Genomic DNA, 12,775 nt, shown 5'->3' with positions numbered 1-12,775 from the left:
TATGACAATAAACAGAACCTACTTACCAAGTGGCGAATGTCATCCTAAAATGATGGCTGGCGTTGCGATCAAGAGTGTTTTGATTGGCCAAGTGAATGCTATATATATATTTACGGGAAATCCCGAGCGTGTTGATTTTCTGTAAACGAATCATTTGGAACACTTCGGATGCTTTCTATACGGAAAGAGTTAATTCTAGAGAGTACAGTAATGGAATTCCACAAAAACTATAAGTAGCACGGGAATTCCTATGAAAAATTGGTTTACCATGAAATTGTAGATTTATATGTAATATAGAATCGACCGATGAGCTAGGGAATTTGAGTAAAGTTTGCGCCGATTCGGTACCAACACGCTTAATTCATTCCATTTTTTTCCATTTTATGAAAACATTTTTGATAAGCGATACACATTTGAGGAGAGCTGTTATGTAATAAGTTAAATTTATGAGGAACTATATTCACTTTCTGAAGTTGACAACTTTTATCGCCAATCGTCAATCAGTTGAACAAAATAAGAGTTATGTACATTAGTCAATTCTGGCCAAACAAATGCTTCTGGTACGTGTGAGCTTTAGACACTTGTGAGCAAAACAGCATGGGTATTTTCTAGGTTTGAATATTTGTGTGACTAAGACTTATTCCCTGCTACATCTGTACAGAGACATATATACAGATATATGTCTCTGATCTGTACAACAAAGTAACTCTACAGAAGAAACTGTTAACACAAATAATTGATTTTAAGAAACCACATGTCCAATTAAACATTGTGGCATCTTAAATTATAAGTTTGTGCATATTTGTATACATTTATTCGTGTTTAAAACTGAACATTAATTATTGGTTTTTCGATTAACTTTTTCCGAATTCTTTTCTTACCCTATTCCCTTACAGTATTTCATACATATGGTAAATTCTCTAGTTTTATTTGATTATATAATTATATGTTTGGTTCATTCCTATTATTCGAAATCTGAGGATTTAGATTTGTGCAAAAATAATTTCAGGATTTCAGGAAGGATATTGCAGGGAATCATGATGATGAGAAAGGGTGTGCGTGAAGGAAACGATGTTAAAAGAGAAAGGGTCACTGTGTGTAAGAAATTAAAGGTGTGTAGCTGTGTGTGTATGAAGAAAAAAGTATGTTCGTTAGTAAGGATGTGTGGGTGTTTGAGTGAGGGTATGTTCGTAAGTAGGGATGTGTGGGTGTGTGAGTAAGTAAGGGTGTTTGACTGAGGGTTTGTTTGTAAATAAGGGTGTTAATTTGAGTGAGGGTGTGTTTGTAAGTAAGGGTGTTTGTAAGTAAGGGTATGTGTGTAAGTAAGGGTGTTGAGTGAGGGTATGTGTGTAAGTAAGGATGTTTGAGTGAGGGCATGTGTGTAAGTAAGGGTAGTAAGGGTGTTTGAGTGAGGGTATGTGTGTAAGTTAGGGTATTTGAGTGAGGATATGTGCGTAAGTAAGGATGTTTTAGTGAGGGTATGTGTGTAAGTAAGGGTGTTTGAGTGAGGGTTTGTGTGTAAGTCAGAGTGTTTGAGTGAGGGTTTGTGTGTAAGTAAGGGTGTTTGAGTGAGGGTTTGTAAGTAAGGGTGTTTGAGTGAGGGTATCTGTGTAAGTTAGGGTGTTTGAGTGAGGGTATGTGTGTAAGTAAGGATGTTTGAGTGAGGGTATGTGTGTAAGTAAGGGTGTTTCAGTGAGGGTATGTGTGTAAGTAAGGGTGTTTCAGTGAGGGTTTGTAAGTAAAGGTGTTTGGGTGAGGGTATGTGTGTAAGTAAGGGTGGCTGAGTGAGGGTTTGTTTGTAAGGACATAGCCGAGTATTGTACTGGTCTTCTAACACATAGTGTTGATATGTGTATTCCATTTCAGATGGGATGAGATAGAAAGGCCGAGGTAGGGATTAGATGTTACTTCCTTCTAAACCGAGTTGTTGAGTTGGTAGCATTTTGATGTATTAAATCGCATTTTCCAGTTTTTCGCCCATTCCTCTAAATTATTAAGGTCCTTCTGCAATTTCAGATGGTCAGCGTAATTTCTGGTACGTAAATACAATAGATAGCAGTACACAGAAACACTGCCTGTTTTTTTTAGATATCTTATAAACTTTTCTTTATGAGATATCTTATAAATTATATAAGATATCTCATAAAAGATATAAGATATCTAATAATATATAAAATATCTTGTAAAGAAAAGTTTATGATATCTTATAAAGAACGAGACACTCGTGAGACCGGCAAAACCTAAAAGTTCGAGAATGACTGCTCTCACTGTAAGGTAACTTCCGTTTCGTTCAACCCTCTGTCGTGACCACGATCGGCTAGGCACGGAGCGGATGTCGTGTTCGAGCAAACATGAATATATGGCAATTATAAATCTGTGTCAAACATTATATGTAGTTTCAGCTTCATATCTCGACTCCTTCATCGATTGGAGGAGAGTTATTATCTCAAATTCAAATCTCGTTCTTTATAAGATATCTTATAATCGAATTATATAAGATATCTTATATAATTTCCTTTATAAGATATCTTATATAATATATAAGATATCTCATATAATATATAAGATATCATATCTTTTTTGAGATATCTTATACACTGTGTGCGAACTCAACTGTACGGTTAACGGATGTTGCGATTGCTGAAGCGGTTGAAAATGGCTGCTTATTGCAGAGGTGAGAAGAAAATAACAATTATGTACCGACTAAAGAGGGAATTGATACAAAGAACAAGTTTTGGTTCATGTTTAGATATCAATCTTGCCTTGATACTATCAACATGTCTTTTAACTATAACCAAACTATCGCAAGGATTAAAAATCACTTGCTCCTCATCGAAAATTTCATCTGAAAGATGTTATTATTTTCATTTGTATCCTCTCGTTATGTGTTATGCCTTCTATATTAGTTCTAAAACGAAAGTTTGTACTCCGATTATTCTATATCACCATTCCTATACGATACAATATTATGCAAACTTACATTTTACGAGAAAAAATACACGGAGTTGAATGCGGGAATATGTACGGGTTGTTATGTAAGTACTGTAAGGGTTGTAGCGATTTATGAAAAATAAATCGTACGGGTAATTGTGATGGTTATCGATGCATTATAAGTAGTCTGAGCTACACTCTCAATGTCCACGAGTTTTATGTAATTTATTCGATATTAAAAAATGTTTCTAATGAGATTTCTTGTCTACCGTTTCAGATCACGATGGAATACCGTTGCTATTATTGTGATTTCAAATGTTTGCTGTTTGAAGACGTAATTTAGCACAGTCAAACTTTACATGGGCATGAAATACTTAATTTCAAAACTGCAAAACACTCACCAAAAGGAACTACACTTAGGACCAAAAATTTCCAAATTGTACCAGATGTAGTAGGAAGACGGGGGAAAAGATAAAAGTAAATAGTGACACCTGTACTATCACATTACAGGAAAATGATGATGGCTTTGCTTCTCCGTGCAGTAAAGTTCATTGCAGATCTTCTGCGCCATTTAAGAATGTCAAGCAGTTATCGTTTGCTGCTAATACCTCTGAAGATGAGGATGAAGATGATGAACATGATTTAAGCGCTTTCTTCCAAGACATTATTTTACTTGATTGTGACCAGTCCAAAGATGTTTCCTGATGTTGTGGTTGGTACTCCCATGAAAATACTCATGCTATGCGGTATTCCGCCGTGGTAAAACATATTTGGAGAACAGGATTGAAACTGTTCAAAGGGAAATTTATGGGAGGTTGGAAGAAACCAGTTCCCAGGATGCGAAAATAAATTCTGCTGTTCCACATCATTCATGTTAAGAGGATATTGAGCTGTCACAAAAACTAAGAAATGTAAAATTATGAAAATGTTTTCAACTCGAAAGAAAAACCGGCTCCTGGGGATGAGGCAATACAAAGGATGGAGTATGGAACGTCAAATGAAATCAATGCCATTGCAACACTGGTATCAAAGGTTTTGCCCGTTTTCTTCCCGTCGTTGTCCTATGTAGAAGAAGGATGTGAGACCATGCATTACAAAGATGCTCCCTTTGTTGTTGTGAGTCCAGATGACAGTGCCAGACAGACAGATGAAATTAAAAGACTACACGAGGAAAAAACTATGCTATTGAAGTAAAATGTGCCTTTCCAGTTCAACTATTCAAAACACCAGTTGTTTACTCATTACCATGGTATTACGTCGTTCAAATTCTGTTCGTTTTGCAAACACAGAGTTTACTATTTCTGCTATGCTACAGCAAGGAAACCACAACGACAATCCTAGCGAAATTCGACCATGAACTGATTCGGGACATTTTTGCCTTGCTCGAGAGATTGTACGGCCAGGGACGTTTTCCTCCAAAGAAACTACCAAACATTTTCTTGGTTGTATTGAATTTTGTACGCTGTACGTACACTATCAGGCAAAAAGTTTGGTGCTTACATAAATCACAACACACCGTTCAATCACATCGCTATAAGCCGTACACAATCCTAGATTTGTTTGTGTTACAACCCGTACAGTCGATGCTAACTTCATTTCGATATTTTACAAAATGTAGTCAAGATAGAATCATGCTTTATGTCACTGTCAATTTAGGAGACGTATATGTTTCTACTCACACAGTCAGAAAGTTATATATTACCCGTGTTTATCTGTAAAATGTGAAAATTTGATGCGACAGTCACATCGTCAGCTGATTTCACGCAGAGTTTTGATATAAAAGTAGCATTTCCCATGTGTATTTTTAACTTATAAATCTACATAATATCAAGAGTTTATTTAGGAGACACCGTAACGTTGGGCTATGTCCAATACATAATATAACTACCTAATTTCAGCTTTAAAACTGATCTCGCTCTCTGCTTTTTACCTTACTGCCTCGCTTCAGCTATCGCAACATCCGGTAGCCGTACAGTTGAGTTCGCACACAGTGTTATATATATATATATTATATATATCAAAAGAAAAGTATATACATATGTAAGATATCTCATTTATTATATAAGATATCTTATAAAGTACATGTATATAAGATATCGTATCTTGACAAATTAAAAAAATGATGAAAATAAGCAACCGATTTTTAACCCTAACAGGTGGCATAAATAATATGTTCATACGTTTTTTCGCCAGAATGGCGCCCTCAGTAGTAGGTTGCTCTCCAATGAGTTTTCAAGAAAATTGGGCAGTATAATTATATTTTCGCCGGAAGTTGTCACATTATGGAATTCTGGCAAAATGAATAAGTATACGCAGATGTTTCGTAAAATATTTAGCAAGAATCCTGTCACTAGGGACTCCACTTAATGTTGGCGTCAACAATAGTAACGTCATGTTTTTCAAAATGCAAAAATCTGGCAGTGAAAGGGTTAAAAACATAAATTTACATTCTATGTGGCATTTTCCTTTATGTCGTCATGATTTTGTCAGTGTAGGAATACAGCTAGATGCGTCATGGTTAAAAAAACAAAACACATGGCCGCCGGCCACTTTCAGTTTCAATATAAGCTTTCCGAGTATGTTGGCCTTTAGAGTTAAAGATCAACAAGAAAAATGATTAATAAGAGATCCCAGAGGGATCTTGGCGCCCACCATGGAATGATCTTTATAGGTTCCATGTCAGATTGATCTTTTCTCTATTTTTCCCTTCCTCTTACTTATCTGTGTAAATTGAGAAACATCCCTCCAGTACTTTTCAAACAAGGGGAACTTATATATGAAATTAAAGATTTAGCGATAATGGCTGTCTGCCGACAATGTTTTCAGATTGGTCCAAAATGCAATACGACGGACCAACGGGAACCTACATATGAAATTTGAGAAAGATCCCTTCAGAATCTTCTGTAAAATAGCGATACCAAACTTCAGTTGTCAAAATCCAAGATGGCTGTCTGTTGGCCATGTTATTATCTAACTGGTCCGAAAATGAAATATGCATAACTAGGGACCAAGGGCAACATATATATCAATTTTCAGAAAGATCCCTTTAGTTCTTTCTGAGAAATAGCGATAACAAACTTCAATTTTCAAAATCCAAGATGGCTGCCTGTCGGCCATGTTGTTTTCCGATCGGTCCCAAAATGCAATATGGATAACTAGGGTCCAAGGGCAAGCTACATATGAAATTTGAGAAAGATCCCGTCAGTACTTTCTGAGAAATAGCGATAACAAACTTCAATTGTCAAAATCCAAGATGCCTGCCTGTCGGCCATGTTGTTTTCCAATCGGTCCCAAAATGTAATATGCATAACTAGGGACCAAGGGCAACATACATATGAAATTTGAGAAAGATCCCTTCAGTACTTTCTCAGAAATAGCGATAACAAGAACTGCTTACGGACGGACGGAGGGACGGACGATTTGAATAGCCCACCATCATCAGATGGTGGGCTAAAAATCTTTACGAAGATATTAAAAATTCATGTCAAAACAAAGTTGCCGCATAATCATTATAAGCTCCTATACCATTATTTTTACTAAGTTCACGTTGTCTGTCATGCTGATCTGACCGATTAACCATTTCTCTGCCAGTGACGTCAAACAAAGATAACCTTTACGCTGGTGATTGTTGACGTCAGAAAAAATATATTAAGCGTATATTTTCTACGTATTTTCAATTTCAATTTCTGACTTCGTTTCTTGGGCAATCATCATCAAACCTTATTTAATGACTTGAATCTGTTTCAACCGAAATGTCCCAGGCATCGTTTTTACCTACTGACAGGAAGACTTTATTCTAATTTCCATTGTTAAAATTAGCCCGAGTGTCCTCTGGCCATAACCATGCATGTTGGTTTAGGGGCGTGATACCTACCTTACATATACGTGTATAGTTGAATGAGATATTTACTCACCCACAAAACACCCATTTAGTCCCACATCGGTGTTATATTCCGTCCGTATAGACCCTTGCTTCACGCTGGTCAAACTTTTCACACTGCTGACTAAACTATGAAGGTCGTTGGCGGTCTAAGTACCCCCGATGGAGCGAAAAAAAACCATATCCATTTCTATATGGGGTTATGATATGAAGAAAATGTATTCTTGCATGAAATATAAAAAAAAATTGGAAATAATATGTTTAGTTTTCTAGATTTAAACTATCCATATCCAGCATCCGATAAACTTAAGATCCATTTGTAATATTTGTTTTGTTCTTCGGTCTCCTCCTCGTTCCCATTGTCCTGATTGTCATCTGTGTCCAGCAGTGTAGCAGTGACTTCTTCATTGATAGCATCATCGATAATGGAGTCAGCAAGCTTGCAAATATCCTCACAGAACATCTCATGCTTTCCTACAAAAAAAGGATGAGGCACATATTCCTAAATATGCTGCCTCACAGAGCCTTCGTATTGGGCATACCTCATACCTATTGCTATAACAGCGTGGGCAAACCTCATGTTGACCAACATGTTACCCCCAGATATATGTGGTGAGGTGTCACATTTAAAAGTATGATGGTTCGCACATTTAAAAGTATTCTTTCCAGCATGACCTTGATGTGTAAGTTCACTGATGTCCACCAAATGTTCACATTAACTTTTGTGGTTCTGAATTGCACAAGTGTTGTTTCGTAATAATCCAGATAATGTATACATGAATAACTTTTCATTAGCTGCATCCTCCTTCTCACAATACACAAATTGTGAGTATGTCACGCGATGGTCATCAACCTTCATATCATCCATCGTAATTGACTTGTATGAAAGAAAGTAAAAATCAAAAACCTCATCCAGAAGTTCTCTATTATACAAATGAGACAGTTACCCCTTCATTAATGGTTTTATCGAATCCATTTTGTTGAATAACATATTCTTGTCATCACTGGATGAAACTGTATTGTCCCAGTCATGGCTTGTACTTTCTTTTCTTTTCTGATTTCTTTGTTTCATTGCGTCATTAGAGAGAGAGAGAGAGAGAGAGAGAGAGAGAGAGAGAGAGAGAGAGAGAGATGGCCTTGGAGTTCTCATATTGTCTTTCATGTGGTCATCTCTAATTCTTGATACACCTTGTGCATCCATAATGATGAAATGGTTACATGATTATGCAATTATGTTTATATGATTTGTCTGTGTATATGTGAGAAACAATTTTTTTAAAAGTGACCAACTTTTCTGAACCAAACTCTGTATTGTGGCTGAATTATTACATTTTTGCTTCAAAGGCAGGGATTGTAGGTTGAGTAATTTACTATATATGCATAAAATTGTTTTGTTTTAACATGTATATCATTTTCACACCTCCATAGTATACAGTTGGATTTAACCTTACTATTTTGTACAATTGTGTAATGCGATATCATCCTTCTGCACTTTTCTTTGACCATTTATATAATACATGTTTGACTCCTCTGAAATGGTCACTTTATTAATTTTGTATAGGGGAAACTCGTATGTTATGTTACTGAATAGTTAAGATACAGATATAGCTCACTAAAGTCATATTTTTTACGTTTAAAAAGTTTAATTGACAATAAATTCTTGTGACTCCAATCTTTCCACAATGTTGACTTTTGAAGTATGGTCCTAGGTGATAGCATCTTATGACACCTACATTTTCGGTTTTATGGTACCCTCTGATCTGATCTGGGAAATGTTTTAATGACCACATACAGTGTCAGCAGCATTCTGCCCGGTTGGATAACCAAGAATTAGGGAATGACTAAACAAAATCTACTGATAATAGTTAGAGGAACAATTAAGTGCACACAATAGAAACTTTATCAGTACATAACGGCTGTGAGTTTGATGATACATTAGTGGAGAAACAGTGGGTCATACCGTCATTGATGGAACACATTCTGACCACAATGTGTACAGGTCAGGTTACACCAGCTCTGCATGGGCAATAACCCTGATACTACTATTTCCAGAAGATTGGTAAGAATTAAGTTCTATGTAATCCCTTTAATGGAGCATAAGGAGGGTTTAGGGTAAGGAGGGTGTTGAATGGGTGCATTAACGTTTGCACACCCTGTATTGTCATTTCTACACAAACATATGGCTAGGTCCCAGAACGAAAGAAATGTGTCTTGTGACACGTGGGAGAACTATATCTACCCAAATCCTAACAGTAAACAATAAATAGGTCATAACTGGAATATTATATATAAAAACAAGTAGTGTGTTGGGCATTTAGTACATCTTAAATTGGAATAGACATTCGTGGATATACTGTTCGTGGATATACTGTTCAGGTCAAAAGCAAGCTGAGACCTTCTGTATGTGTAACCTCTGTTACAGCACGTGCTGATGTTGTTTTGTGTTGACATTCTTGGGGAAGTAGGTTCATCTTAGGTCAGATTTTCCTGGTAGGGAAATATGGGGGCAATTTCAAATTCTACAAAATGTTTTCTCACTTCAGCATTTTATTCTAAATATTCTAACTATTTAATATCTGTTCATAATTATAAGTAATCATAATTGTTCATTGAACCTTTTACTGAAAATATTGTCTGAGCTCTTTCCTGCTGCTAAAAACAGACATTTTCACATTTAGGCTCTGCCCCCTTCCTTTTATTGTCTGGGTCACAGTTAAAGAGACGACCTAGAGGGGAGGGGGTGTCAAAACAGTTGACAGACGACGAAAGGACTAAACAGACGATCGATGCTTGCGATGTGGCGCCATGCGATAGGAATAGCGGAAACGCGTTTGGTTTAGATTGCTGACGACGTTTATCTTCCTTAGAATTTGGCCTAGTATCCCTATGATAAGTCGCCTCGCTGATAAAAATATAGAAGTGTCGGCTGCATAGTTTTTGCAATAATGGCGGACACAGTTATTTGTAGCGGGATTGTGGATGAGGCGCATCCAGAAGTCTTCGACCTAAGAGCAATGCCCCCACAACCGAAGGAGCGTAAGCCTGGTCAGCTTCCGGAGAGCAAGATAAAACAGTTTTTCGAACAGGTAAGCACGGTTTTTGTTCCGAATAGCGTCGATCTCGTAAACTGCTCGAGTATACGGAAGCTCTGCGGTGCACTACCGCATTACAAAGGAATATGAGATGCTAAAATTGTGCAGGGAAGAAAAAGGAAGGTTGGACGGAGCTAAACTCTTGAATCCAAACTAATCTAAAGATTCTTTGAAATGTTTATCAAGACCCATTTCTAGGTATTAATATTCTAAAGAGACCTATACTAGGTATTGATATATAGAGACTTATATACTATGTATTAATATTCTATAGAGACCTATATACTATGTATTAATATTCTATAGAGACCTATATACTATGTATTAATATTCTATAAATACATGTATACTATGTATTGATATTCTATAGAGAACTATATACTATGTATTAATATTCTATTGAGACCTATATACTAAGAATTGATATTCTATAGAAACCTGTATACTAGGTATTGATATTCTATAGAAAATGGAAACTAGGTATTAATATTCTATACAAACCTATATACTAGGTATTAATATTCTATAGAAACCTGTAAACTAGGTATTGATATTCTATAGAAACCTATATACTAGATATTGATATTCTATACAAACCTATATACTAGATATTAATATTCTATAGAAACCTGTATACTAGATATTAATATTCTATAGAAACCTATATACTGGGTATTAATATTCTATAGAAACCTGTAACTTGGTATTAATATTCTATAGAAACCTGTATACTAGGTATTAATATTCTATAGAAACCTGTATACTAGGTATTAATATTCTATAGAAACCTGTAAACTAGATATTAATATTCTATAGAAACCTGTATACTAGATATTAATATTCTATAGAAACCTGTATACTAGATATTAATATTCTATAGAAACCTGTAAACTAGATATTAATATTCTATAGAAACCTGTATACTAGATATTAATATTCTATAGAAACCTATATACTAGGTATTAATATTCTATAAAAACCTATATACTAGGTATTAATATTCTATAAAAACCTGTATACTAGGTATTAATATTCTATAGAAACCTGTAACTTGGTATTAATATTCTATAGAAACCTGTATACTAGGTATTAATATTCTATAGAAACCTATATACTAGGTATTAATATTCTATAGAAACCTGTATACTTGGTATTAATATTCTATAGAGACCTATATACTAAGTATTGATATTCTATAGAAACCTGTATACTAGATATTGATATTTTATAGAAACCTGTATACTAAGTATCAATATTTTTTCGAATCCTATATTTTAAGTTTCAATATTCTATAGAGACCTATATGCTAGGTTTTTATATTCTATAGAGAGATATTCTAGGTATGAATATTCTATAGTGAAAATATACTAAGTCTTAATAGACTATAGAGACCTATAAATCTTTAATATCAACCGAAGGCAATGAATGCCATGACTATAGTTACAGATGCATGTCAATCTCAATAACGAACCAAAGACGTATGATCACCTCAATAACGGACTACGGAGGTATGATGTCTTAGTAACTGACTTTGGCCTCATTTACGGACTAAGGACGTATATATGGCCATCTCATTATCGGACTCAGGACGTATGGCCATCTCATTATCAGTAGGGACTCCCATCTCATTGACGGACGTCACAGTCGACACACTAACCCTATCATTAAGCAAGCTTCAAGTAATCAGTAACCAGTTGGTTCACTTAAATGTCACAGAGATAGTACACACTACACCCAGTAGTCAGTGTTATCTTATGACCATGTCACATTGTTGTCCTGTCTTCGAACGACCCTTGTTTATAATATTTCAAGTTTGAGTTGTGCTTTCCTGGGCCCTATTTTTATTCGACAGGTTTTTTAAACATTCATTTATTTTATAATCGTACTTAACCTGTAAATAAAAGATCAAACTTCGTGTGATAATTGTTTTATCGCTTAACTACGGAAATCACTCAGCAGCATCCAAATTAAGTGGGCGTATGTTGAGATTTGAGCAAATTAAGATGACATTTTCTGAAGTTTGGTACACAATTGTTGACACCAAGATTGCATGCATTTTATATATATATATATATACACGTGTATGATAATGAGGATTAAAACTACAACTAACGTTTGATGGAAAACTGCATCAAAACACAAAAGATACAAACGCAGTGCTCATTCATTGAATTTCAGAAAACTATAGTCATATCGTGAATAGATTATTTCTTATATAACTATTTCTGTATCCATTGTGTAATGATTTTGTAATAGCCAATCTACCTTACTTCCAAGTCATAAGTTACATCATGAGCATGTTACAAGCAATTTTGTTTATGTGTTTGTAATTTATATTAGTATAAATGCATGTCCATTCATCTGTCTTTTGGCCACTCTACCTCTTTGTGATTGTATTAATTATATTGCCCTATGTGGGCCGGAATTCGTTAATAAAGAATTGTATTGTATTTTATTGTTTTAACTTTTCTGATTTCCTTTCTAGATCCTGATAATGTTGTGGTAGTGTAACCGGTCTAATATTTCATTTTACTACATTTTTACCAGTAAAATATCGAAAAATTAGTGTGACACCCTTGCTGACTCTGAAATAGGCATTGAAATACCTAATCTGTTATAGGGGTACCTCATTGTAGAGGATTTCTTCACCAGAGAGGAGCTTGACGTGGTACGGGTGGCGACAGAGGGATTGGTGGAAAAGCTAGCCCAGAAATTATACTCGGCAGGAAAGATCAAAAGTAATTACTGCTAGTACCACACAAAATATTCATTTTCATACAATTTTTGACAAACATTTGCAGAATTGGATGAACATTAAACATTTGTTAGAAATTCTCTTTAGCCTGTATACTGAGCAATTGTATACGTTTGA

At 35.3% G+C, this 12,775-nt stretch overlaps 2 protein-coding genes across 2 annotated transcripts in view; one reads left to right on the top strand and one right to left on the bottom strand.

Moving 5' to 3' along the window:
- The window catches only part of LOC117321839 (signal transducer and activator of transcription 5B-like), a 38,710-nt gene extending 38,626 nt beyond the window's left edge, over window positions 1-84 (bottom strand). The window contains exon 1 of the mRNA XM_033876429.1: window positions 27-84. The gene's annotated coding sequence lies outside the window, so the exon portion shown is untranslated. The remainder of the gene's footprint in view (window positions 1-26) is intronic.
- Window positions 85-9,463: 9,379 nt separating this feature from the next.
- LOC117321838 overlaps window positions 9,464-12,775 on the top strand; it is a 43,854-nt gene continuing 40,542 nt past the window's right edge. The window contains exons 1-2 of the mRNA XM_033876428.1: window positions 9,464-9,897; window positions 12,524-12,641. Of these exons, the coding sequence (XP_033732319.1) occupies window positions 9,757-9,897; window positions 12,524-12,641 (259 nt within the window). The 5' untranslated portion in view covers window positions 9,464-9,756. The remainder of the gene's footprint in view (window positions 9,898-12,523; window positions 12,642-12,775) is intronic.

This window comes from Pecten maximus, chromosome 2, assembly GCF_902652985.1.
Source record: "Pecten maximus chromosome 2, xPecMax1.1, whole genome shotgun sequence".
Taxonomy (NCBI): domain Eukaryota; kingdom Metazoa; phylum Mollusca; class Bivalvia; order Pectinida; family Pectinidae; genus Pecten; species Pecten maximus.
The sequence above is the reverse complement of the archived record's forward strand: the minus strand, read 5'-3'. Positions and strand labels throughout refer to the sequence as shown.